General features: G+C 48.3%; 1 protein-coding gene and 2 long non-coding RNA genes across 10 annotated transcripts in view; 1 reads left to right on the top strand and 2 right to left on the bottom strand.

Annotated features, from left to right (window-relative positions):
• Positions 1-5,877: 5,877 nt before the first annotated feature.
• LOC115648058 lies at positions 5,878-11,921 on the bottom strand. 7 transcript variants are annotated; one of them, XR_003999446.1, is made up of 6 exons: positions 11,778-11,921; positions 10,307-10,354; positions 9,788-9,853; positions 8,754-8,862; positions 7,467-7,537; positions 5,878-7,268 (listed from the first exon to the last, which is right to left on the bottom strand). It is a non-coding gene; the product is annotated as an uncharacterized LOC115648058 (long non-coding RNA). The 7 variants fall into 7 exon arrangements; XR_003999443.1 differs by lacking the exon at positions 11,778-11,921 and adding an exon at positions 11,516-11,730; XR_003999447.1 differs by lacking the exons at positions 9,788-9,853; positions 11,778-11,921 and adding exons at positions 8,135-8,241; positions 11,516-11,730.
• A 1,518-nt stretch (positions 11,922-13,439) lies between these two features.
• LOC115648060 lies at positions 13,440-20,053 on the bottom strand. 2 transcript variants are annotated; one of them, XR_003999449.1, is made up of 4 exons: positions 19,871-20,053; positions 18,067-18,145; positions 15,697-15,853; positions 13,440-13,652 (listed from the first exon to the last, which is right to left on the bottom strand). It is a non-coding gene; the product is annotated as an uncharacterized LOC115648060 (long non-coding RNA). The 2 variants fall into 2 exon arrangements; XR_003999448.1 differs by lacking the exon at positions 19,871-20,053 and having other exon boundaries at positions 18,067-18,280.
• A 4,606-nt stretch (positions 20,054-24,659) lies between these two features.
• ELP3 (elongator acetyltransferase complex subunit 3) overlaps positions 24,660-27,932 on the top strand; it is a 178,674-nt gene continuing 175,401 nt past the window's right edge. The window contains exon 1 of the mRNA XM_030555159.1: positions 24,660-24,778. Within this exon, the coding sequence (XP_030411019.1) occupies positions 24,760-24,778 (19 nt within the window). The 5' untranslated portion in view covers positions 24,660-24,759. The remainder of the gene's footprint in view (positions 24,779-27,932) is intronic.

Below are 27,932 nucleotides of genomic sequence, written 5' to 3'. Positions count from 1 at the left end.
GATGGGATGGATCACTTGATGATGACCTGTTCTGTTCATTTCCTCTGGGGCATCTGTCACTGGCCATTGTTGGAAGACAGGATACTGGGCTAGATGGACCTTTGGTGTAACGCAGTAGGGCCATTCTTATGTATGTTCTAGAGTGTCACAGCTAAATACAAAATCAAACAGATAGGTTAGCATTAGCACATCTGTAAGGGATCATTCAAGGTGAAATGGCCCATGAACACCTCTCTAGTCACAGGGCAAAAAGTGGGGGTTAGAGGGTTACAGATGTTGTACTCAGCCACAAATCCAGCATCTTTATTAAGACCATGATTTTTAGTGTCTAGCAAAGTTATCAATTTAAACAGCCAGGCTTGTCTTTTGAAAGTGTTGTGCAGGTTTTCTTTAGGGATGAGGACTGATAGATCAGATATAACAGAGTGATTGCTCTGTGAAAAGTGTTCATCCACAGGCGAGAGGTTTTTATTGGTCTTTTATCATTTTCCTGTGTGAGTTCATTCACGAGCATAGTGATGGTCTGGTTTCTCCCACATAGTTGTTAGTGGGGCATTTAGGATATGTCTGCCCAGCAACTAGACACCTGCGGCTGGCCTGGGCCAGCCGACGGGCTCGAGGGGTTCAGGCTGCGGGGCTGTTTCGTTGCTGTGTAGACTTTCAGGCATGGGCTGGAGTCTGAGCCCTGGTATCCTCCCACCTTGCAGGGTCCTAGAACCTGGGCTCCAGCCTGAGCCCAGAACTCTACACAGCAATGAAGGAGCCCTGCAGCCTGAACCCAGTGAGCCCATGTCAGCTTGCAAGGGCCAGCCACAGGCATCTAGGTGCTGACTTCCTCTCTACCTGGGGAGTGCTTGATCACTACCCTGACCCTGACCCCAATCTACCCCTTCCTCCAAGCCCTCACCCCACCCCACGTCTTCTCCCCCCACTCCGACCCAGGCCCACTCCACCCCTTCCCCCAAGCTCCACCTCCACCCCCAGGAGATGCTGGGAGGTAAGGGGAGGAGTTGATCTGTGGGGCTGCCAGCGGACGGGAGGCACTGGGGGTAGGGGCAGAGCTTGGCTGCCAGTGCATGCTAAGCACCGCTAATTTTTTTCCATGGATGCTCCAGCCCTGGAGCATCCACAGAGTCGGTGCCTATATGTCTAGTTGCTGTGTAGACATACCCTATGTGCACTGTATGAGGTACACCACATTGTAATAGCGATGGGTAGGACCCCTGGGTCTCGAAAGGTGGTATTGTGAGGGTGTTGATCATTATAGCAGTGAAGATACGTTTGTAGGTTTTGCATCTGTTGTTCTGGCATCTGGTGCCTCTTTGAGTTGGTATGTCCTGACCTGTGGGAAGTTGGCGTCTGATGATGAGCTTGGAAAGGTTGCAGGGTTGTTTGAAGGCCAGAAGAGGGGGTTTAGGAAAGATTTCTTTCAGGATCAGTTCCCCATTGAATATGTTGAAGCTGTTTGATGATACTCCATATGGATTCCAGTGTAGGGTGGTAGGTGACAGCTAGGGGTATGTAGTTAGAGGAGGTTTTATTTCTGTATTGAAGCAGGTTTTCTCAGGGTATGTGGGTGGCCAGTTCCATGATGCTATCTATTTCTCTGGTGCAGTATCCTTGTTTGGTAAAGGTTGTTGAGTGTGTCAAGGTATGTATCCTGGACTTTCTTCAGAGCATATTCTGTGATACCTGAGTGCCTGAATGTAGATAACAGATTTCTTTGAGGTGGTTTCTGGATCTATGAAGGTAGGGATGGTGATCCAAGGGTTTCTGGTATGTAGTTGTCTGTAGGCTTAGGCGCCGACTCCAGGGGTGCCTCAGGGCTGGGGCACCCATGGGGAAAAATTAGTGGGTGCTCTGCACCAACTGACAGCTCCCCGCCTCGCCCCTCCCTCTCCACCTCACCTCCTCTTCCGCCTCCTCCCCTGAGTGTGCTGTATCCCCGCTCCTCCACCTACCTCCCAGCGCTTGCCACTGCCAAACAGCTGTAGCAAGCTCTGGGGGGAAGATGGGGAGAGGAGGAGCAGGAATGTGCTATGCTCAGGGGAGGAGGTGGAGAAGAGGTGGGGCTGGGGCAGGGATTTGGGGAAAGAGTCGAATAGGGGCAGGGAGGGGGTGGAGTTGGGGTGGGGACTTTGGGGAAGGGGTTGGAATGGAGGTGGGAGGGGGCAAGGGTGGAGTTGGGGTGGGGCCAGGGTCAGAGGGGGGCCGAGCACCCACTGGCACCATTAGAAGTTGGCACCTATGTCTGTAGGGTTCCATGGTTGAAGATGATTGTGGTGTCCAGGAAGTTGATGCTAGTGTGGGACTGTTCCAGGGAGAGTTTAGGTTGAGTGATGGTTATGGACATTGTGGGGGAAATCAATGAGGAAGTTTAAGTTGTCTATCCAAAGGATGAAACTATCACTGATGTATATCATTGGTTTAGTGGGGCATTTGTCCAGAACATTATTCTTCAAAATGGCCCATGAAGAGATTGGCATTTTGGGGAGCCATCCTAGTATCCATCCAACAACAAATACTTTCTCCAAACACAAACAGCCATGGGTACTAGGATGGCTCCCCAAGACCCACTTGCCTTACCACACCTACCTTCATAGATACTTCTGCTACTTTTCTCTCTTCCTCTCCCCTAATTTCCAGGCATCTTTTGCCCCTTTCTCCCAATCTCCTGCCCCTTTACACCAGGTTTCCAGCTGTTACCCCTTATCTTCAACTAGTTAATATATTTATGGAGGAATCAGGATTTGAGCTGCTCTTGCCAGTTTAAATACTTTGCTGCCACCTAGTGCTGACTTAATATTATTAAACACCCGGTCTGGTAAATAGATAAAAGTGTATATTAACTTTAAAATGTGGAGGTCTTCGTTGGTGAACTCAGTCGTGACTGATTTATGAAGAAAAATTAAAAGCTGTATATATGGATAGATTAGCTCTTGGACCACTGAGGAGCTGAAGGCAGCAATATGACTGCATGCAAGAATCTGAAGGCTGTAGATACCTAAGACAGAGATTTCAGAGTAGCAGCCGTGTTAGTCTGTATCCGCAAAAATAACAGGAGTACTTGTGGCACCTCTGATAAAGTGGGAATGTTCTTGATGTGTTATGTGAATGCTGAGTGGGGAGTATTGACCTGGGAAGGTTGCAGGGCTTGGGCTTCCCAACGGGGTTGTGGCCTCCCTAGGAGCCCCAGATGGATCTAACTAAAGGGGGTCCTGTTGTCTATATTGGCAAGACCTGTTTTGGACTGTGTTCCTGTCATCTAAATAAACCTGTTTTACTGGCTGGCTGAGAGTCACGTCTGACTGCGAAGTGGGGGTGTAGGACCCTCTGGCTTTCCCAGGACCCTGCCTGGGCGGACTCGCTGTGGGAAGTCACGGAGGGGCATATGCTGGATGCTCCAAGGAGAGACCCAGGAGGTAAAGCCGTGTGAGCTTGTTGCCCTGAAGACAATCTGCTCCATGGGAGAGGAGGCTTCCCAAAGACCTGACTGGCTTTATAGGGAGCAGTTCCAGAGCATCACCTGGGGACTCTGTGACAGCACCTTAGAGACTAACAAATTTATTTGAGCATAAGCTTTCGTCAGCTACAGATAAAGATAAGACAGAGAGGAATTGTTTAACATAGTAAAAGAGGTTTGTCTCTTTCTTATTGTATAGCTGCTAGCACACAAAGCCCCAATTGCAGTTGAGGCTCCTAGATGTTACGATAAATAACAACAATAAGACTAATAAGTAATTAGATAGACTGGAAAGAATTTAAAACATGGAAATTTTAAACTGAATATCAGGAACTAATAGGTATGAATGGTGAGATCTAGATTGTGCAATATTTTCTCAAGTGAAATCATAGAATATTAGGGTTGGAAGAGACCTCAGGAGGTCATCTAGTTGAATCCCCTGCTCAAAGCAGGACCAATACCAACTAAATCATCCCAGCCTGTGAAGCTGGGCCTTAAAAACCTCCACCACCTTCCTAGGTAACCCATTGTGGTGGAAACTTCATTGCATGAGTTAGTCAGAATGCACTTGAATAAAACACTGGCAAATTGACTCTAAAGAACATCTCTGCACTGACCACCAGGCATTAGATGGCACCTAGTATGTTTTTTCATCTCCAGCATCTCTGCATCTGTTGTGTAACTGTAAACCTGCCATGGGCCTAATCCTGCACCCACTGAAGTCAGTTATAACAAATCCATGTGCTGCTTCAGACAGAATCAGAACCACCTGCCTCTTTGTGGGGTGAGAGATGAGCTTTCCCTGGAAATCAGACAGAGCAAGTGGTGCAGCAGTGACAGACAACAAAGAAGAGCAGGGAGTCCAAACCAAAGAGGCTTCCTCTGACCACAGTGGGTGATGCAGAGCCTGTATGTGCTCCCCAATGTTATCGAACTTGTGGGGCAGCAGGCTCCCTGCCAAAGACTGTCTTATGCCAGGTTGGGGTCTAGAGGCTGGAGAAAATCTACTGAGATGCTGTAGTTCAGCTGCTGTCTTATGTTTTTGTTAAAATGTTCTAGACCAGTGGTTCTCAATTTTTGTGTTGATGACTCCTTTCACACAGCAAGCCTCTGAAGGCGACCCCCCCTTCTGAATTAAAAACACATTGTTTATATTTAACACTATTTTAAATGCTAAATATATAACCCCATTGTTTAAAATGGATTTACCCTTTCTCACCATTTTAAAATTAAGCCTAAACCACATTTTTATTGAATTATTATAAGCAGAAAAGTTAATTTTTAAAATAGCTACTGTTTAATACTGTGTGTGTCAGGGTGACCAGATGTCCCGATTTTATAGGGACAGTCCTGATTTTTGGTCTTTTTCTTGTATAGGCTCCTATCCTCCCCCGGATTTTTCACATTTGCTGTCTGGTGTGTGTGGGGGGGGAGGGGGTGTGGGTGTGTGTGTGGAAACTCAGTCAATGTCACTTTTCACAGCAGACTTAGCTCTCCACTGCAAACCTTACTTCTGTGCTGCTGCATTAGTATGTTGGTTAATATCACTTTTCTCAGCAGACTTGCTAGCTAGCGGGAGGCTGTGAAAAGTGGTATTTGTATGTTTGTTAATATCACTTTTGACAGCTTCCCAGTTCTGAAGGCAGTGGCCAGCAGCAGCTGAGAAGTAAGGGAGGCAATAGGGGCAACGTGATATTAACAAATGTACAAATATCATTTTTCACAGCAGACTCAGTGCCCCATTGGCACCCTTATTTCTGTGCTGCTGCTGACAGGAGGCTCTGCCTTCAGAGCTGGAGAATGGCGGCTGCTGGCCAGGAGCCCAGCTCTGAAGGTATTGCCCCCAGCAGCAGCACAGAACTGAAGTAGTAAAGGTGGCAACACCATACCATGCCACCCTTCCCTCTGCATAACATTTGACCTTTGCACAGGGCCGGCTCCAGGCACCAGCCGAACTTGTGCTTGGGGCGGCAGATTCTATGGGGCGGCATTCTGCCCAATCATAGGGCGGCATGGCTGCTTTTTGTTTGTTTTGTTTGCTGCTCCGGTCACCCTGTAGGGGGCGGTGGCACAAAGGAGGGGAGTGCCCTGCTGGGAGCGGGCTGCATGCTCTGTCTGCCCCAACCGGTGCCAGGTCTGTAGCAAGCCTGGCAGGGCAGCCCGCGTCCTTCCCTGCCCGCCGACCGGAGCAGTGCGGAGCCCTCCCGGCAGGCGGCGCAGCGGTCAGGGCCGCGTAGTGAGGGCCCCCCTGAAGCCCTGGACGCCCATCCTCTCTCTCCCCTCAGCTCCCTCCCCCTCGCTATCCAGGGCACGTCTGACGTCTGCAGCGCAGGGAGTACCCCTGCACCCTGGCTCCAGCCGCCCTGCAGTTTGTTGTTTTTTGTTTTGTTTTTTTTTGCTTTCCCTTCTGGCCACCTTGATATTTTTATTTTTTATTGCTTGGGGCGGCAAAAAAGTCAGAGCCAGCCCTGCCTTTGCGCTGAGAGGGGTGGCTAAGGTAAACTTTGGGTTGACTATAGCCCTCTGCCCTGTCCCTGCCTGACTGTTAAATTATAAATTAAGGTTTTTTTGGCCGATCTCAGTATTCTGATTAGTCTGCAATTTAATGCAGCTCTTCAGCTAGTGAATAATCAAGCCCTCTAATGTTGTTTCAGTCCTAGAGTGGGCCTTGGGGAAAACAGTGCCTGGACAAACTTCTACCTTGGCAACCTTTCATTGGAGGTGGAGCGGGGTTGGAGGTGGAGCTAGTCTGGAAGGGCTCAGGCTGTCAGCTCCACCTTGCATAGGGGCAGAAAGCTCACAACCCCCCTGTAATAACCTTGCAACCCCTGAGGGTTGTGACCCCCAATTCTAGAAGGGTGCTGCTAGGGATTCTATATTACATTTTCTAGCCCAGCTGGGTCTTTGTTCTAGAAAATCCACCCTACCAGTTCTAGATTAAATGCTGTAGCCCAGCTGCTTTGTGTTCTAGCTATGATGTTCTAGAAAGCCTGCACTGTAGGTTCTAGTTTAGATGTTTTCCGCCCCACCAGCTTGTGTGCTAGCGGGGATGTTCTGGAAGGCTTGTACCATGAGTTCTCGATGAGATGCTGTGGCCCTCAGCTGCCGGCACGCTAGCGGGGATGTTCTAGAAGGCCTGCATGGTGGGTTCTCATTTAGATGCTGTGGCGCCCAGTTGCGTGTGTGCTAGAAGGCCTGCACTGCGGGTTCTAGATGGGATGTTGCTGCCTTGCTGGGCTCTGTGGTCTAGCGGGGATGTTCTAGGCGGGCCGCACCATGCTTCTCCAGCAGAGCGATCAGCCATAACTAGAACAGCTGGTTTGCCTGTGTCAGGAGCTGGAGTGGCAGTAGCTGCTACACATGTGCCTTCAGCCCGGCGTTGCTTTGCGGTAGCATGGCGAGAGGCCACGGCCTTTTACAACGGCGTGGTCGGAGATGGCGTTGCTTTACGGTGGGAGCTGCTCGCCTCAGTTGTCTGGTGGGGTGGCCCAGTGTAGCGGCACAAACAGCAACCCTCTTCTTTTGCAGCTAGTTGGGACACAAATACAGAGAATAATTTTTTCAAATTAAAAAACCTTTATTATAATCTGGTATATAAATAGAGTTTTCTTTTGGTTCCATGATGTTTTGAACATCAAGCATTTAAACAATGTTATTTTTTGGTAAAGAAGTGAACTTTGCACACTTTTTGCACTTGTATTCTGTCTTCTCGTCAGTCAGGTTTTCTTGATTGGTTCCTTCTGTAATGCAGGGCATATGTGCCCACCTCTTGCAAGAATCACACTGGACCTTTGATAAGTAACAACTGAGAAATGAAATCACAGAAGTTATAATGTTACACATACTTTGCATTCACTCATGCTATTCCTTCCATATGTCAGTATTACCTAAGATATGCCTATCAGCATAATGAAAATGTTTACTGATGTGGATTTTTTTACAAGAATCCTGATCCTTAGGCAGTTTATGGCATTTGTTTCTGATAGAATTCTATGTTTCTTACCATTGTGCAATCCTCACTTTCCTTTTCACAGATGACAAGGTTGTAGTATATGCAATAGTCCTCCACGCTTTCTGAAAAAGAAATATAGCAGTATGAAATGCTAATTACCTTATGACCAACACTGAAAATGCAAATCTTGATTTATTAATTAATGTCAATATTTTAATCCAGTCGCTGGTTTAAACGTACTTTCTTTGTCAGGTTTCAGAGTAGCAGCTGTGTCAGTCTGTATCCGCAAAAAGAACAGGCGTACTTTTGGCACCTTAGAGACTAACAAATTTATTTGAGCATAAGCTTTCGTGGGCTACAGCATAGAATTCTATGCATCCGAAGAAGGGGGATGTAGCCCATGAAAGCTTATGCTCAAATAAATTTGCTTCTTTTTTGTCACTCATATTTTCTCAAATTTTTACTTTATTGCAGCTGTATATAAAAATACCAAAATGTCATTTAACTGGTCTATCAATAGCATCCATTCAAATTTTCAACCCCGTTCAAATTTTTTGAAAGATATTATTGATGCATAGTCACCATCACAGAATCAAACCTGTGAGATATCCCACTTCAGGGGTATTAAGATTACTGTCTGTTACGTGACATAATTTCACTCTTCATGTTATCTTCACATGTGCCTAATGAGTCCATAGTACATGGGAGAAAGTTATTACCTGACTCTTTCATTGCTATTTGTCTTCTAAATACAGTATTAGCCTCTTGTGTTGTTTCTACCACATTGATGTCTTTCTGCTGGAAATACGTTTTTGCAAACTAATGTCTATTTAGAAAAAACATCATAATTACCAGAGGTGAAAGTGGACTGGTCCAATATACTGGTAAGAACCAGCCACCGGTACTGGCCCATACACAGCGGACGTTACAGAGCTGCTTTTTCAGTGCTTTATGCTTTAACATTGCTGCCCCCTTTAGCCCCTCCCCCCATCAGTGGCCCTGCCGTAGGGTCCAGCAGCACTGTTGGATGCTACTGGCAGGGCCACCGACAGTGGGGGAGCAAGAGGGGCAGCTGCCCTGTGTTCCAGTGATTCACAAGGGCCTGGTGCTCCTGGCCTCTGCAGCAGCAGCTGTCAGGAAGGGATGGCTGGAGGAATCTGGCCCCCCAGCCCTGCACCTTCCACTGGAGACCCCACCCTTTCTGGGGGCCCAGAGCCCACCCCACACACCTTGGCAAGGATGCTGGTGCAGTGCACACTGGTAATCTCTGGCATTTACTTTCACCCCGGGTAATTACATATCAATAACAAATGATAATGGCAATTTTATATTCAATACCTTTAAGATGAATGGTCTACAGTTGTGGCCATCACTTTGTCTGGTATGCTGAACAATTTTACTCTTCCAATCAGATGAGGATTTGCTAGTTAATCATTTGATGAAGTATCTGACATTTTTAGAGAGTACATTAGCGGACTGCATAAATGAGCTTCTCTTGTTTTCCTTAGGTTTCTGGACATACATACAAACCCATTCTCCCTCTATTTAATTAACGATTGAAATGACTTATTACTCACATATATACGCACTTGCTTTCATATTATTGTCTCACTCTTACACTATGTATCACCTGATCTGCTGTGGCCCATGCTGATAATAACACCTCCTCAATCATGCAACACGCTACTGTTTTGTGTCCACATTCTATGAAGTCGTTCCCCAGACTCAAATCACACAAGTTCACTCAAAGTCCATTACTGAGCATATTCAGTACAAGTACATGCTGTTTCAATGCTTCTTTGTAGCTAACAGGAAGATATTAGTCTCACTATTGTTACATTCCCTGAAATTCTCCCCCCCCCCCGTAACAGTTCGTATACACTGTAAAAATAAGTATCTAATAAATCACCTCCAATTCCTCAGGCATGTTCTTTCATATCTCATCTTATCACACAAGGGGTCAATTATTAACAATTCCTTCCCCCCCCCCCCCCCGCCACCAAGACTATCTGTAAGTATAAATATATGTACAAATTATATTGGCAATGTGAAAAGTTCAACAATTTTATGATTTATCAAAAATCATTCCATTAAGATAGTCTCATTTGTAATGTCTCACTAACACACGAGAGAACAGCATATTGTGAAATCATTGATCAATTCATTACAGACTGCATTCTTCTAAGTTACATTAACAACATAACTTCACAGTAGCATTTTATTTTTTACATTCACATTCCACTTTCCTTTGCATGCACTGAAAACCTGTAACACGGGAAATTATATCACTGCTACCCAGCGGTGTTACAAATCTCTTATATAGTACCACATTTATTGCCCAGAATCCAGAAGTACAATACAAAACATCTTACCGCAAGAACCCAATGACCTGGTGTATGGTTAGGAAGCAATAATAAAGCATTTTGAAGAATTTCACTCTGTAGTCATTTAAAGAAAGATAGAAATGCAATTATAGTTTCCAGTGAAGCAAACCATGAAATGTAGATCAAGGGATCCTTAGTGTAACAAATCAGATATGTAAGAGAATCATGTAAAAACAAAAAGATTTGTAATCAATGCGCTCTGTCTTCCTTAATGTAAAAACTGACTAAGCTGTTCATATACTTGTGTTTAATTAATGGACCCACTGAACTGTACAGCAAAACTAATGTGGCCCTCAATTAGTCAAGTATTGTATGTTGGATATGCACCTCCAAATTCATTTCAGTAAATGTTTGGCAGCAGTAAATGCACTGAAATGTTGCAATTTCAGGTTTATGTTGATATTTCAAGGGTATTTGAGCTTAAATACGTTGTACCACATATTCACATGATTGTTTACTTATTGATACAATGCACACTTTCATGTACCATCACAGAAAATAGCCTACCTTTCCATCTGCTTTCTCGACCACACGGCTCAAATATGCACCAATGGCCTACAACACATGATGAAAAAGAAAGGCACAATTGAAATAATATTTGATGAATCAATCCTGTTACCATACATCAGGCCTGCACAGCTCGTAAAGCGACGAGGGCCATATTACTCCAAAGAAAACAGCTGAGGGCCAAAACTTCCCCAGAAAGCCCCTGCCAATCCCCCCCCCAGCGCCGCTGAGACACCTCCCCCTCAGCACCGCCCAGCCCCCTGAAACACAACCCCCCGCAGCACCGCCCAGCACCCCCAAAACACCCCCCCCCACAAGCGCCGCCCGCCCCGTGGAAACAAACCCTCCTTCCCCAGCGCCGCCCCGCCAAAACAGCGATATTAAACCTTGGTAATATGTTATAGTGGGCCCCTAAAGTAGTATAATTAAGGTAAAAGAAAAATGTCTTTTTTGCTAGAAGTAGAATAAGATCTTCCCCCAACTTTATAATCAATTTCCCTGTTGAATGAATGAGGTGTGAATGAGGAAGGTGTGGAAGGCAGCACCTCCAGACAGCTGCAAACCTTGCAGAGGGGATGGGAGCCAGACCAGATCAGTAGAACAGGCCAGTCACCAACTGGCAGCTCGGCTCCTCAGCCTCTCACCCCCCCCCCCCGCTTTCCTCCTCAGCCTCCTTCACCGCCGGCTCACCCGGCCCCCGCTAATGCCCGCGCACTCGCCTCCTCAATCCTCCACTCTCCCGGCTCACCTGCCCCCCCCGCTCGCCTTCTCAGCCCCCCCTCCCTGGCTCACATACTCACCCCTGCCACTGCCCGCCTGCTCACTTCCTCAGCCTCCCACCCTCCTGGCCAGTGTTGAGCTGCCAAAATCTTAACCAGTTCCCGCCTCACCCCACAAGGGGGTCATGGCCCGCCCCCACCCCCCGGGACTCCTGCCCCATCCAACCCCCCGCGTTCCTTGATGCTGCCCCCCCCGGAACGCTGCCTCATCCACCCCCCTTCCCTGTCCCCTGACTACCCCCCGCCACCCCGTCCAACTCCTCCTCTCATTCCTGATGGCCCCCCTGCGACCCCTGCCCCACCTAAACACCCTTTCTCCCTGTCCCCTGACTGCCCCTGGAACCCCCATTCAACCCCCCTGTTCCCCACCCTCTGACTGCCCCGACCCCTATCCATCCTCCACCCCCTCCCCCGCTCCCTGCCCCCTTACTGTGCTGCCTGGAGGTGGCTGGTGGTACTACAGCAGCGCTGCTGGGCTGGAGCTGGTCCACACTGCACAGAGCCTATAGCACCAGGTCAGGCCAAGCTCACAGCCCCCACACTTCCCACGAATCACCTGTTCACGCAGGAAGCCTGGGAGGGCTGAGAAGCAAGCGGTGGCTTAAAGCTCAGGCCCAGGGAGGCGCAGGCGGAGCGGTGGTGAGCTGGGATGGGGAGCGATTCCCCTGTGCACCCCCACCCCCTTGAGTTACCTGCTGCGACGCGGGAGGCCCCCCCGCCCCAGCTCATCTTGGCTCCAGCTCCCCCTTGCTGGGCCTGAGCGTGAAGCCGCCGCTTGCTTTTCTGCCCACCCCGGCTTCCCGTGCAAACAGCTGATTCACGGGAAGCGGGGGGAGCGGGAGAAGCGGGGTGGAGCATTCAGCGGGGGAGGCGGAGGGGCTGTGAGTCAGATCCAGCCCCAAACTCACCTGCCCTCCCGCCAGTGCCCACCTGCTTGCCTCCTCAGCCCCCCCTGCCACCCGCCGCTTGCCTACTCACCCCCTCCACGGGCCGCACAGTGAGCGGCCCACGGGCCATATGTTGTGCAGGCCTGCCATACATGTTTAGTGGTACTTAAATGTACCTCATCACTTATCCAGCTTCTTCGTTTCAGGCAATGAAATGAGCCGTACAATGTGATTTTTCTCACTTTGGCCTCCAGTCTCTGTGTGTTTCCCAGTCATTACAAATTTGACTAGGAAAAAAAAAAAGTAACAGATATTACATGCATGGTAATACAGTTTCCTTTTTCTCTGTTTTACTACTGTGAATGCCGCCACTTTGTACATGAAAACCTTTAACATACTTCACAAATGGAACTATGTTAAAAATCTGTTTAAGAAAAGTGAGGTAACCAATTACCTTTCAGAATCTATTGCTTGTCTTCCACCTTCCCCATAAGCATGTCATCAAAATTGTCGTCAGCATCACTTGTATCGTTGCTGGAAACATCTTGCCCTATATACCCCTCTTCTTCTGTTGCTCTGACCTCTGTTTTTTTCACTGTGCTGTCATGAGACTGGTGAGATACAGTGCCATCCGCTTTTCTAATGTCTTCTGAGGGTGTTTCTGGTTCAGTGTCACCAACTGCAATTTCAATTCCGATGTTTTTCTCTGATGTGCTTTCAGCAGCTAATGTTGGCGGCTCTTTAAATGGTTTTAAGTGTGCGATGCTATACATGGTTCTTAACAGTTTCCTTGAGATGGTTTGTAATTTCATTCTCTTACCCTCAGTCATAATTTTGTATGGTCCCCCAATAGGTAGGTTGCAGCGTTTCTCCTTTTCCTGTTCTCTTTCTAGCATTCAGTAACAGAATACAGTCCCCAGCATCAAATGCTATTTCCCCATATTTAGAAGTCTCTCTTTTAGCATAATGTCTTGGTTGTTTTTCTTGTGCTTTAGAAATGTTACTTAGCACCAGCACAATGTCAGCATCATGTCTCAATTTCATATTTATGCTGTACTCTTTGCAGAAATCTTCCCCAAATATATTCATATCTGGGATCTTTGTAAACAAATGGAGAAGGGGGTTGTATTTGTAAAATGAAGACACACTGAATGCCATGTGTAGATGAAAGGTGCTGGTAATAACATACATCACCGTGTAATTCTCTGATACTTCTTCTGGAAACACTGGGTCAGCACAAAACATTAGTCGAAGGGATGAAATTTTTGTTGTTGCGTGTACTTTAGTTCGCAAAGAAAATAAAATGAGCTCAAGTAATTCATTCCAGTTACCCCTATTGTCAACCATCTTTTGCAATGCTCAGTAACAAATGCTCATTGGTTTGCTTAAAAGAAAAAAAAGACATGTACAGTCTTGACTGAAATAGATTATACATAATCAAAAAGGTGTAATGCATAATGAAAGACTTCCAATGTAACACGTTGATTTTGAAGATTTTTTAGTGAGTTGCATCTTCTGGCATAGCACACTCTACTTGCCATTAGTACTGTAATACTCCCACCTGCTCGCTTACCTTTTGATGGATTTATTAGTGTTTTCAACCAAGCCATTAGTTTGTGGATGGTACAGTCTCGTGAAGCTACATTTTATTCCCCATCTTTCACAAATATACAGGTTAAACTGAAAGAAAATAAGTTACACCATAAACTTACATCCAGACTTGTGTTAAGGAATGTTCCTTTGCGTATTTGCCATTACTTTTATGTGTAATTAGCAACAGGAATAGCCCATCTTTTAATATTTGTATTGGAAACAAGTAGTTGTGGGTTTCTTTGGTAGATATGAAGACACCAAAAAATAATTTTATAGCAAACCTGACGGTGACCAACAGCAGTTTATAAAAAAAAGTATAGTGATTGTTTGTGATCAGTGTGTGACCTGATAGTGAGTTTGTTTTTTCCTGTTATCTTTACTATGTAGTCAAACAAACAAAGCCAAAACCCAATCATTATCTTATTATTGAATTCTGGACCAAGATCTGTCAGTATCCGCTCTGGGCATCCACGTCGAACAAGCATTTTGTACATGCTGTTTGCCACCTCAGATGCTGACTTACTGCTAAGTGGAAAGGCTTCCACCCATCTTGGGGAAAAAAAATATCTATGGCTGTGTCAAACCTTAGTCCCAGATTTGGACCTTAGTGTCCAAAATATGGGGGTTAGCATGAAAACCTCCAAGCTTAGTTACCAGCTTGGACTTGGTACTGCTGCCACCACCCAAAAGATTAGAGTGTTTTGGGGCACTCTGGTCCCCCTGAAAAACCTTCCCTGGGGACCCCAAGACCCAAATCCCTTGAGTCTCACAACAAAGGGAAATAATCCTTTTTTCTTTCCCCCCTCCAGGTGCTCCTGGAGAGATACACAGAAGCAACCTCGGTGAATCTAAGCAGAGGGAATCCACCCTGTGTAATTCCAGTCCTGGAAACACAAGCACTTTCCTCTTCACCCAGAGGGAATGCAAAGTCAGGCGAACAAATCCAACACACACAGACCTCCCTCTGACTTCTTCCTCCCACCAATTCCCTGGTGAGTACAGACTCAATTTCCCTGAAGTTTCCCAGTAAAGAAAACTCCAACAGATCTTAAAAAGAAAGCTTTATATAAAAAGAAAGAAAAAATACATACAAATGGTCTCTCTGTATTAAGGTGACAAATACAGGGTCAATTGCTTAAAAGAATATTGAATAAACAGCCTTATTCAAAAAGAATACAAATCAAAGCACTCCAGCAACTATAGACATGTAAATACAAAAGAAACAAACTCTTTGGTACTCACAACTTGGAAACAGAAGATTAGAAAGCAGAAACTACTTCTCCAAAGCTCAGAGAAAAGCAGGCAGAAAAAAACAAAGACTTCAGACACAACCTTCCCTCCACCCAGAGTTGAAAAAATCTGGTTTCCTGATTGGTCCTCTGGTCAGGTGCTTCAGGTGAAAAAGACATTAACCCTTAGCTATCTGTTTATGACAGGCTGTCAGTATATACCGATATTGGTCCCATTAAATCCATTCCCACCAGTTCCCAGATCCAAGTGACCTACACGCAAGGGTACCAGTTACTCATACTTCACGTTTCTTACTAAATGTTCTCAATAAACCCATGTGTCATAAGCAGAGTACACAATGTAATATAGTTACAACAGCCATAGAATCAGAATGTAAAGCCCAATTTTAAATACAGAAGAAAAACAAAACAAAACAAAAAAAACCAAAGTAGTGCAGGAATGGGTTAGGAAAAAAAATACAAGAGTAAAGCTGATGAAATATCCCCAGCCAGTGCAAAGGCACATTAGAGGTCATTGCTGCACTATGCTGTGCTACTTGTATGTGTTCCACTCATTTCAAGAACAAGGCCTCTTTGTATAGCAGAAATAACAATGGATAATGATAAACAATAATGGTGAATTTTGGAATCAGACACTTTATGCTTTTCAAGGTGGTATCCAGATTTAATTCCTTTCCCTCTTTCTGGCAAGTCAGACATTGTGCAACCTATTTTGGATGGATCGATATGATATTAAAATTTTGTTATGGAAACAGTATTGCAAGGGAACAGAGTTCACATTTACACACCAAATATATTTTTATATTTCTTTTATACATTTTGAACTTGTATTTCAATTGTAAGTAGCGTTCTTCAGGATTTAGTTTTGTTACTTTACATACCCAATTGGCAATATCTTTTGTCATCTCTGGCCAATAGCATTTTGATGTCAGCATATTCCTCATTTTGAATATTCCTAGATGTCCATCCAATGGACTGCCATGATACATTTCAACAAGTTGCAGGGCTTCTTTCGTGGTATGCACAATGGCAACCATTCTGCAAAAGGAAGAAAGGAACATGTCCCCTCTGTTGATCATAGAAGATGGAGCACGGAGGATGATTAAGGTTTCTCGGGCCCCCACCCACCCTGTCCGCCTGCTGCACCACACATAGCCCTACCCCTTTCGTCTTCTTCCCCAGGATTCCAGCCATGTTCCATCTAGGATCCCCACCATTCCGCCTGCCCCACAACTCCTTTGCTCATTTCCTACCCATCTCTCTCTCCCACACAGCCCCACGGCCGGAGAAGCTCTGTCCTTGTATCACGGCCCAGGGCTGTACCAGGGAGCGAGAGCTCCTCCAATGCAAAGGCTGCAATGGGCGTTCGGGTGCAAAGCTTCTTTAGGGGACCAGGAACCTGGTGCTGTCAATTCTCCTGCTCCACCTGGCACTTCTGCTGGAGATGGGGTCGGGCGTAGGGGCTTCCCCTGCTGCCCCACAGCTTCTGTCAGGGCTGGGGTGGGGGCAACATTGCCCCACCCACTGGGCAGAAGCTGCCCCCACCCCCGTTGACTGTGGCCTCTCAGCCTGGGCTCTGTAGTCATAGTGGCTAATCCACCACTGAGGGAGACATGATGAAATCAAGTGTTCCACTTAAGCTATGAGCAGTTATTTGCAAAGCCATTCACTCATTATAAGGCATATGCATATCAAAGACATCTATATACAGTATGGTTCGTAATGCCTTGAGCACAAAGGTGAGAATTGCAGTGTATGGTTAGAACTAGCAGTTTATTATTTTTTTTAAATTAGAAATGATTGATCAGTGAACATATAGTGATTGTTGTTGGTGCTTGCAGCAGACTGGATAACATACTTAAGAAAGGAAGCAAAGTCATAGGGTTTTCTGGTAAAATTTATACTCATTACTCATGTAAATGCACAATGTATTCGTTGCACCACCGGCATAGATAGCTTGACAAAGTTCCTCCTCTACCTTGGTGGGTCCTGCACTTATTGGCAGATTTGCTCACCTCAGTGATCTTCCTCTCTGGTGGAACCCACAGTCTGAGTCAACTCATCCTGTGTCTGATCAGGAGTTGGGAGGTTTGGGGGGAATCCAGGCCCTCCCTCTACTCCAGCTTCCAGCCCAGGGCCCTATGGATTGCAGCTGTCTATAGTGCCTCCTATAACAGCTGCATGACAGCTGCAACTCCCTGGGCTACTTCCCCATGTCCTTCTCCAAACATCTTCTTTATCCTCACCACAGGACCTTCCTCCTGATGTTTACATTTGTACCCTTTAGTCCTCCAGCAGCACACCCTCTCAGCTCCTTACACCTTTTACTCCCAGCTCTCTTCCCCTGCAACTGAAGTGAGCTCCTTTTTAAACCCAGGTGCCCTGATTAGCCTGCCTTGATTGGCTGCAGGTGTTCTAATCAGCCTGTCTGCCTTAATTGGTTCTTGCAGCCCCTGCTCTGGTCACTCGGAACAGAAAACTACTTATCCAGTGACTAGTATATTTGCCCTCTACCAGACTCCTGTACCCCACTGGTCTGTGTCTATCACAATAGCAAAGGAGATTTTCTGGAAAATTTGAATAAAAACTAGAGATCCCGGTCCCACCGAAGGTAAGGTTAACACTCCAAATAATCCTGGTGTTGGGACATCAGGACCATCATTTACAGGCTCAAGTTTCCAGTGTAATGTATCAGTATTATCTGAAAAAAAAAAATTCCTTGCTTGCCAAAGAAAAGTTGACAGCAAATTGATGCCAATTCAGTCTACCTGCTTTATTCATTCCTTCAGGATATGTGCTACTCCTTAAATATGCCAAAACATTTGCAATTTTTTTCCTCAAAAGCTTTCCCTGAGAATTGTTTACAAGAGAAGACAGCTACTTAAGTGGAAACATGGAGTATCAATCCATATAAGACTCAAAGTTCAGTTAGAAGATACGAGATGTACATTACAGTCATATAAGCAGGGTAAACCTAAATCAACAATGCATCATTCATAAACCAGTCAAGACAGACATAAATAAATCTGAAGTATTTGTAGCTTGCAAAATATGGCTGTATTTGATCAATGCAGATCAAATGTTATTAGCGATAAGGATAGCACCTACAAGATTGTAACCACATATAGTCATAGTAACTCAGGACAGGAAATGTAATAGTACAAAAAATGTCAATTAGAAAAGAAAAGACAAACAGAGTTGCTTGAAGATAATGGGTTCTGAATACACATGAAAACACTCTACTTACCTACCTTTCTGTGTGTAGTGCAGGTAATTTTTTGCTTGGTGCAACTTTTTGGGATAAAATAGTTTTCTGAAATTCTGAAGAATCTGAAATAAAGAAATCCCTATAACACACACACACAGTATCACCTCATTCTCAGCTATGCCTTTCATTGATTATTTTACTGTCATTTAACTAATGAATCCTAACAATGTAACTTGATTAACAAATTAGATCCCACCACCTTAACTGGTTTACACCCAGCAAAATTACTTATACATCAGGAAAAACAAACAAAAAACCCATATAGATAAACAATAGAGAAATGGGGACCATAAAGACCAAACAATAAATAAATCACCATGATTACAGGCATGCAAACCATTTAAGAAGTGACTATACAGTTATTTTAAAGATTCCTGATTATTCATGCAGTTAGCCAAGAAGACCCTTAGTATTTGGGTACTTTTACCAGATTTTCCCATTTCTTGGGGTATGCTCATTTATTGGGGTTACTTATCTGGTTTTTCCCCCCTGATAATTCTATTAATGTACTGCTTGTATATAACACTGTTGTAAAACACCCCCTTTCCCAGGGCCATTTCCCCTTCTTCATTACCCATCTCTCTAACCTGTTGGTTTTCTCCTGTCTTAAGAGAGCAGCCAAAAGGTTTTTTTCACCCATCTCTACTCCCTTATCTCACTGATACTCACCAACAGCTCTTTCACTGCTAACAGTATTGCTGTAAAACCTTTATTTGTAAGGCACAACTCTTAACTCCTTATTTCACAGTTCTACAGGTATTCTAAGCACGATTCTTAACAGAAGGTTAGCAAATAAATATTCTATGAAAGAGAGAGAGCAAGACCTTGCTAAAGGACCTTGGTCTGAAAAAGGAAAAGAAAGCTTGCTCAGGTCCTTGCCTCAGTTTCCCTACTTCACAGCAACTACTCAACAATAAACACGTGATTAGGATCACGAGCTGCCCATGTTTCTTCACCAATTTGTTACCAGATTTGCCCATTACTTTGGGGTATGCTCATTTATTAGGGTTACTCTTCGGGAGGGGTAAGGGGCGTTCTGTAATTATATCAATGTTCTGCTTGTGTGACTTGTGTTTTCATATGGAGCTCTACTCCTCCCTTGTGCAAGTCCCCTCCCAGTCGAGCTATCCAGCAGGACCTAGCTTCCCCAGGGCTGGGTTCCTCCAGCCACAGATTCAGATGAGAACCACCTCCTCCCGCCCAAACAAGTCTGAGTGGACTGGGTCAATCAGCACTCTCAAGCTGATCCCCTTATACGCCCCAGTCTCAATAGGCTGGGCAAAGCAGCACTTTCAGCTGCCACCATTATGCCACAGGTTCAGCACATCCTTATCCCCACGTTCACATTACAATTGTAGTGGTAGTAACTCACTTGATGAGCAAACCCCACAGTATTTTTGGGTGCTACAGGGATCTGTAGCTTAAGAAAAAGAAGCGTTGCTGCAGAGTAAATGGGGAAGATACAAACACAAGAGTAAAGTTCAGAAAGAGAGAGGCATAGCTCAGTGGTTTGAGCACTGGCCTGCTAAACCCAGGGTTGTGAATCAATCCTTGAAGGAGCCACTTAGGGATCTGAGGCAAAAATCAGTACTTGGTCCTGCTAGTGAAGGCAGGGGGCTGGACTCAATGACCTTTCAGGGTCCCTTCCAGTTCTATGAGATAGGTATAATCAGCTTAACCAAAAAAGTTATTCATTGAATAATAGTGAGAGGCAAAACAAAATAACAGTTACATTATTAAAGGTTAATATCTGAGGTAGAAAAGGAAACAGAGAGGGAGGGTCTCACTCACTCCAGGAAACTTGAATTTGTCAGAGTTCCCAGGTGATGATGGTAGTTCAGGATCTTGGATCAGTCAGGAGTAGATGAAATCCCAGTAGAACTGAGGCGGAGTTTGGTCCATGCATCAGAACATTTACTGGAATGTGAGTAGGGGTTTTTGTAGAGAAAATACAGTGGTTCAAGGGAGGAACCTAGATTTGTTTATGGGTAAACTGATGACTCAAGGGTCTTCTTTAGGCTAGACCAGGGGTCGGCAACCTTTCAGAAGTGCTGTGCCAAGTCTTCATTTATTCACTCTAATTTAAGGTTTTGTGTGCTGGTAATACACTTTAATGTTTTTAGAAGGTCTCTTTCTATAAGTCTATAATATATAACTAAACTATTGTTGTATGTAAAGTAAATAAGGTTTTAAAAATGTTTAAGAAGCTTAATTTAAAATTAAATTAAAATGCAGAGCCGCCAGGACCAGGCACTGTGAGTGCCACTGAAAATCAGCTTGCGTGCTGCCTTCAGCACTCATGCCATAGGCTGCCTACCCCTGGGCTAGACAATAGGACCTGATCACTCCTAGCTATCACTGATGTTCCTTCAGGGAGCTTGCAATGAAATTGGGCTGCTTCAGTATTTTGGACATCAATCAAGGATTCATTATTAGAATTGGTCTAACTGCTGAGCTGGGTGTGTGCAGGCATAGGTTAATTAAGATCTGGAGCAGAGATTCCCCCATGATGCAGTTGTTCCCTGCTTTTCTGGTCCCAGAGTTCAGCGCTGCTCTCTTTTCTCCATTCTGTATGCTAATGAGATGTCTCATTGTCCCATCTTTCATGCAGATGAGGATAGGGGAGTTGTCTTCATCTTGTCACCCTTGTCACACCACCATTCACTGCCCTATGCAAATTTTGTCTTTGATCGGTTTTGGTTCAAGGAGGGGAGGGGGCTGGGTCCTTTCATGAGTCAGACAGGCTGGATACTGTGCCCTGGTTCCCCAAGACTGAGCTGACTGATATCATCTGTGACTGCAGAAGTGTTAACAGGGCATGGAGCATGAAATGATCTTTAACAATATGTTGTGACTACGTACATTAAAGAACTCCATCACCGCTGATTGACCAATAAGAATCTGGTGTTGCAGGTACTAATAGTGCAATTATATTTGCTTCTCCATTGTCAGCGCAGCTTTTATTTTGGTGAGTTTTGCACACAGATGCAGAAATGTGGACTTGCGGATCCAAAAGTTCTGCAGCCACTGCTCATGATCCCAAGTCTCCATTGTTGCAGAAGATTTTTGTCCTTGGGAAGGATGTAAGATGATACAATATAATACACTTACTGAATATTTGTGAATCAGCTTCTACACACAAGCAATGATGTGTGAACATGGGACACTAAGGGCTGGATTTACAGGCAAGATAAATGCAGCAAAAGGCAATCCTCATTGCTGGATCATATGCAAAGAAACTGTTGAAAACAAGGGACAGTGTCGGGGGGTTCAGCTGGGTCCTGCTAGGTATGTGGGTCCTGAGGGAACCTGGCCTAGGCAGGCTCTGCTCCTGCTCCTGCTCCTGCTCCAGCCTGACTGATTGCATTACTCTCAAGGGTACAGAGTTATCCTGCCTCAGGACCAGCCCTGGCTGTGCTGCCAGCTCAGCCTGGCAGACACAGTCACCACAACAGGGCTGGCTATTGTGGACGAGGGTCAGGGCATGGTAGAGTAGGTCTCCAAGGAGTCTGGGGCGGGGGGTGCTGGGCAGTGAGGGGGTGGGGAGATCTGTGTGTGTTGGGGGGCCTGTGCAGTGGGGGAGAGCTATCTGTGTCAGGGTGCTAGGAAGTGTCGGGGGGTCTGTAGAGGCACTGTGCAGTTGCGGCAGTGGGGAGCACTGGACAGTGAGGGGATCTGTGTGGGGAGGCTCTTAAGAACATAAGTGATCTCTCTCCTGCCATTCATCTCCACCCTGTGACAACAGAGGCTAGGGACACCATTCCTTACTCATCCTGGCTAATAGCCATTCATGGACCTAACCTCCATGAATTGATTCAGTTCTCTTTTAAACGCTGTTATAGTCCTAGTCTTCACAACCTCCTCAGGCAAGGAGTTCCACAAGTTGACTGTGCGCTTGGTGAAGAAAAACTTCCTTTTATTTGTTTTAAACCTGCTGCCCATTAATTTCATTTGGTGACTCCTAGTTCTTGTATTATGGGAATAAGTAAATAACTTTTCCTTATCCACTTTCTCCACATCACTCATGATTTTATATACCTCTATCATATCCCCCCGTAGTGTACCCTAACCCCATATGGCAGCGCAGGGCCTGGTGGGCCAGTGTGTGTCTGGCAGCTGCCAGTTTGTGAACAGTGCCCTTGTACTGGGCTGGGTGGAGCAGAGATGTCCCTGCCGTGCCATGACCCATCTTCCGTTGCCCCCAGCCAGCCCCTCGCTCGGAGAACTCTGCCCCCCCCTTCATTGCCCCCATGGGGGCCCACAAATATGTTTAGCACCAGGCCTACAAAAGGTTAATCCGGCTCTGTTTGGGGTGCAGGCTCTGGGCTGGCGTTTGGGTTCAGGAGGGGTGCGGGCTGTGGGCCGGCGGTTGGGTTCAGGAGGGGTGCGGGCTCTGGGCTGGCGGTTGGGTTCAGGAGGGGTGCGGGCTCTGGGCCGGCGTTTGGGTTCAGGAGGGGTGCGGGCTCTGGGCCGGCGGTTGGGTTCAGGAGGGGTGCGGGCTCTGGGCCGGCGGTTGGGTTCAGGAGGGGTGCGGGCTGTGGGCTGGCGTTTGGGTTCAGGAGGGGTGCGGGCTGTGGGCCGGCGGTTGGGTTCAGGAGGGGTGCGGGCTGTGGGCCGGCGGTTGGGTTCAGGAGGGGTGCGGGCTGTGGGCCGGCGGTTGGGTTCAGGAGGGGTGCGGGCTCTGGGCCGGCGGTTGGGTTCAGGTGGGGTGCGGGCTCTGGGCCGGCGGTTGGGTTCAGGAGGGGTGCGGGCTCTGGGCCGGCGGTTGGGTTCAGGAGGGGTGCGGGCTCTGGGCCGGCGGTTGGGTTCAGGAGGGGTGCGGGCTGTGGGCCGGCGGTTGGGTTCAGGAGGGGTGCGGGCTGTGGGCTGGCGGTTGGGTTCAGGAGGGGTGCGGGCTGTGGGCCGGCCGTTGGGTTCAGGAGGGGTGCGGGCTGTGGGCCGGCCTTTGGGTTCAGGAGGGGTGCGGGCTGTGGGCCGGCCTTTGGGTTCAGGAGGGGTGCGGGCTCGGGGCCGGCGTTTGGGTTCAGGAGGGGTGCGGGCTCGGGGCCGGCGTTTGGGTTCAGGAGGGGTGCGGGCTGTGGGCCGGCGGTTGGGTTCAGGAGGGGTGCGGGCTGTGGGCCGGCGGTTGGGTTCAGGAGGGGTGCGGGCTCTGGGCCGGCGGTTGGGTTCAGGAGGGGTGCGGGCTCTGGGCCGGCGGTTGGGTTCAGGAGGGGTGCGGGCTGTGGGCCGGCGTTTGGGTTCAGGAGGGGTGCGGGCTCTGGGCCGGCGTTTGGGTTCAGGAGGGGTGCGGGCTGTGGGCCGGCCTTTGGGTTCAGGAGGGGTGCGGGCTGTGGGCCGGCGTTTGGGTTCAGGAGGGGTGCGGGCTCGGGGCCGGCGTTTGGGTTCAGGAGGGGTGCGGGCTCGGGGCCGGCGTTTGGGTTCAGGAGGGGTGCGGGCTCTGGGCCGGCGGTTGGGTTCAGGAGGGGTGCGGGCTCTGGGCCGGCGTTTGGGTTCAGGAGGGGTGCGGGCTCTGGGCCGGCGGTTGGGTTCAGGAGGGGTGCGGGCTCTGGGCCGGCGGTTGGGTTCAGGAGGGGTGCGGGCTGTGGGCCGGCGTTTGGGTTCAGGAGGGGTGCGGGCTCTGGGCCGGCGTTTGGGTTCAGGAGGGGTGCGGGCTGTGGGCCGGCCTTTGGGTTCAGGAGGGGTGCGGGCTGTGGGCCGGCGTTTGGGTTCAGGAGGGGTGCGGGCTCGGGGCCGGCGTTTGGGTTCAGGAGGGGTGCGGGCTCGGGGCCGGCGGTTGGGTTCAGGAGGGGTGCGGGCTCTGGGCTGGCGGTTGGGTTCAGGAGCCGTGCGGGCTGTGGGCTGGCGGTTGGGTTCAGGAAGGGTGCGGGCTGTGGGCTGGCGGTTGGGTTCAGGAGGGGTGCGGGCTGTGGGCTGGCGTTGGGTTCAGGAGGGGTGCGGGCTGTGGGCTGGCGTTGGGTTCAGGAGGGGTGCGGGCTGTGGGCTGGCGGTTGGGTTCAGGAGGGGTGCGGGCTGTGGGCTGGCGGTTGGGTTCAGGAGGGGTGCGGGCTGTGGGCTGGCGGTTGGGTTCAGGAGGGGTGCGGGCTGTGGGAGTGTCTGTACAATATTTCACGGCATTCAGTCTCCCGGCGGGAGCAGTGCGGTATCCCCGCAGCACTTGTGTAAGACAGAGCGGAGCTGCGGTGTCTAAGCAGTGACATTAGGACTTGGGCGGCCTGTGCCTTTAAGAACCCAGCCCCAGGAACCCGCCCTTTGCTCCGGAGCCGACATGCAGCGTCCTGGGGGGAGACCCAAAAAAGCCTCTGCCCCCCCCCCCCATTTGCGAGCACAGCGGGTGGTTCATCCCGCGGGGTGGCTGTCCCCGCACAGGGTCTGGCCGCGTCTCCCTCCGGGCCTAACTCAGGCTCGCACCCCCCATTTCCCCCTCCACCTACAGCAGCTTGAGCCCCCCCGCCAGTACATTTCTGCCCCCTGCTCAGACCCTGATCCCGCCCCCTTGGACCCCTCTTAACCCCGCCACAGAGCCGGCAGCAAACGCTGAGTAGAAGTCAGGGCAGCTGCCTCAGCGAAGGTCACTGCGCATGCTCAGTTCGGCGGCGCATGCTCAGTTGCGCCCCAAGCAGGGACGGGGGAGAGGGAGTTTTGCCTGTCGCCGGTGGCCGCGAGGGGAGCGTCCAGCATGAGGCAGAAGAAGAAAGGTAACGGCGGCGGCCCCTTCCTCTGCGGCTCGCGGGAGCCCCCCCCCCGCGTCTGTTCCTCGGGCTTGGGGCGGGGGAGGGGTGACGCGGTGGACACCCGCCCCCCGTCGCCTCCTGGGCCTCGAGCGCGGAGGCGGCTGCGCGGGAGCGGGGTTGTTCCCGCCCCCGCTGGTGCTCACGTGCCAATGGGGTTAAACGGCCGGCGCGCGGCAGCCCGTGCGCGGGATCGGGGCCATAGCGCGGAGCGGATAGGGAGGCAGCCCCCTCCCCCCACTCCTTGGGGCCCGCCCTGTTTCGCCTCAGGGGCAGCAGCTGTAGCCCGTTCCTGGCCTTTTCTTGCCAGAGACGCATGTGGTTGTGTCTACGCTGGCCCCTTCCTGGCTACAACTTCTCGCTCAGGGCTGTGAAAAAACACTAACACCCCCCCCCGCGCACACACACAAGTTTTAGCGACTGACGCCCCCGCGTGGGCAGCCTTTCCTCAGTGGGAGCCACGCTCCTTGGAGGTGGTTTTATTTCGCTCTCCGGATGTTACAGGGGCCTTGGCACAGCTGCACTGCTGTAAGGTGAGCAGTGTGGACGTAGCCATAGAAACAATGAGGAGTCAGGTGGCACCTTAAAGACTAACAGATTTATTTGGGCATACGCTTCCGTAGGTACTTTTTTACCCAGAGAAGTATATGCCCAAATAAATCTGTTAGTGTTTGAGGTGCCACCGGACTCCTTGTTGTTTTTGTGGATACAGGCTAACACAGCTACTCCCCATACTTGACGTAGCCATAGAATCCAAGGCGGAAGGGACTACTGAGATCATCCAGTCTGACCTCCTTAGCATGTCCCTAAAGTCTTGATTTAAATGTTTCCAATGCTGGAGAATCCAGCCTAGCCCTTGGGAAGTTGTTCCAGGGGTCAATTATCTTCTCTGTTGAAAATTTGTGCCTTAGTTCTAGTCTGAATTTGTGTAGATCTGCGGGAAGGAACCAGACACAGACAGCTTGTTTGCTCAGGAAGGCGCCCCGTCGTCAGGCGTGGCAGCCCTTTTATTATCTTCAGTTACAGCATTCCTACAGCATTAGCATAATTCACAACTCTATTTACTATCCTTCTATTGGTGGCCTTGGGACTCTCCCCTTCCCTTCCTCCCATGTGGAAAAGCAGAAGCGCAGCGCATGTTGTACTTTTCCATCTTGTGATTAGATAAAGGGTTTATAGGGAACAATCATCTGGTGGCTTGCCAGCCAGGACCGATCCCTACATCTCCCCCTTTAGTTTTTAAGGATAAGGAACATATTTTTGTTTGGCCCACGGACAACCCTGAGTACACAAGGAAACCAGGGAGGGGACGCATTGAATACTGCAACAGGTAAATATGAGAAGTAAAAGGCAGAGTCCCCCATAGGTTATTAATTGGTGTAACCAGCCCCATCCTGGCAGCCAGTTAGACAGCCAATCCCACCAGGAAGAGAAGGGATCGTTGTGAATTTGAATTTGAGCAGTTAGGTTTTTTATCAGCGCAAGCTGATTATTTACAGCGTGAGAATGATCAGAGATGTTAAAACAACACATGTTATTAACCTTTTCGCACCCATAGTGGTGCAATAGGAGAAGATAATCAATAGCAGCTCTATTTTGCAAAATTCCATGGCGTAATTCGGTTTGTTCCTCATTGAGCAGTGCCACGGCAATAGAAGTAGCATTAAGGGCTTTAACTGCTGAACACGCTAGCCGGTTAATATTATTGCTATTAATAATGGTTAGGCCAGGTATACCAACCAGGGAGGTGGCCAAGGCTACATACTCGGTTTTGGAAAGAAGGTGAACTTCGGAATCACGCTCGGAAGTTAATTGAGAATAAGAGCGCTTACTTCGCATTGCCTGTTCAGGTCGAGGGGCAAAGATGAGAGACAAACGGCTAACGCAACAGCGGGTGCCATCAGTGAGATTGGCAGGAATATAATTGAAGGTTCGATCAGCACAGGTCCAAAACCATCCAGGGGGCAACTTTATATGCTTATATAGATAAGAGGCATTATGTTGCGTAGAGCAATTAAGGGGGGAGTCGGGCAGGGTGACACAGGTATGCGCAGTGCAATTAGTCATACGCGCACAACTGGCGTTCAAATCAGCAACATAAGGGGTAAGCAACTGAATGGCCCCATTTGGAAGGTGTTGGGATTGAGGTCCCCAATTGTGATAGGCTGAAAAGCCCAGATTTTTGATCGTGGTGTTGCTTTCTAAACTGGAATAGAACCATGTGCTGTTTTCAATTTCGTTTGCATTGTGGCAAACTGGGACGAGACATGTCCCAAGAAGCTGCCCTACCGCTGTTTGCTGGGAAAGACAAAAATCAGTGCGATTGATAGATAGGGCCAGGGCTTCCCACACATTAGCGGCCGGGGGTAATTTAGGACGCATCGATGCCCCATAACCTGAAGGCAAACAAGCAACAAATATCATTATACATAACATCACACAAGAATTAGCATTCAGGCAAGCAATAAGAGCAGTTAACAAATTCTCTGGGGTTTTCTCCTTTTCTTGCTGTTCCAGCAGACGCTCAGCTTGCTGTGAGAGGGACTTTATTTGTCCCCACGTCACTGGTGCATTGGGAGTACCGCGGCGCCGTCCTTGAGACAGCGGAAATGTTGTTGTTAATAACTGATTGAAATCAGGAATGGGGGGGGTTGTTCTTCCTTGCACCAAAAGTGTTTCTGTAAACGGGATATATAATGGGTACCATCAAAAACAAGATTTAAATGATTGATTGTATAGAGCACATGTGCTAACCACTCCTCCTTGTCCGGCAATGTGGGCGGGATTCCCCCTTTTGTTTTTTGTTGGAGGAGAGCTGTTTTCAGGGTGCGGTTGGCGCGCTCAACGATGGCTTGGCCCTGCGAATTGTAGGGGATGCCAAAGGTGTGCACGACGCCCCAACGGGAGCAGAAGGCAGCGAATTGCTGAGAGCAATAAGCCGGCTCATTATCCGTTTTCAGCTTGGCCGGGATGCCCATAACAGAAAAACAACGGACAAAATGGTTGATAACGTGCCGAACACGTTCACCTTTGTGGGCCGTGACCCAAAGGTAGCCGGAATAGGTGTCAATGGTAACATGAAGAAAACTCCACGGGGAAAAGGGGGGAAAACGTGTGACAT

This window comes from Gopherus evgoodei, chromosome 3 (assembly GCF_007399415.2).
Source record: "Gopherus evgoodei ecotype Sinaloan lineage chromosome 3, rGopEvg1_v1.p, whole genome shotgun sequence".
Taxonomy (NCBI): domain Eukaryota; kingdom Metazoa; phylum Chordata; order Testudines; family Testudinidae; genus Gopherus; species Gopherus evgoodei.
Note: the sequence above shows the minus strand (reverse complement) of the source record. Positions and strands in the feature narration are given on the sequence as shown.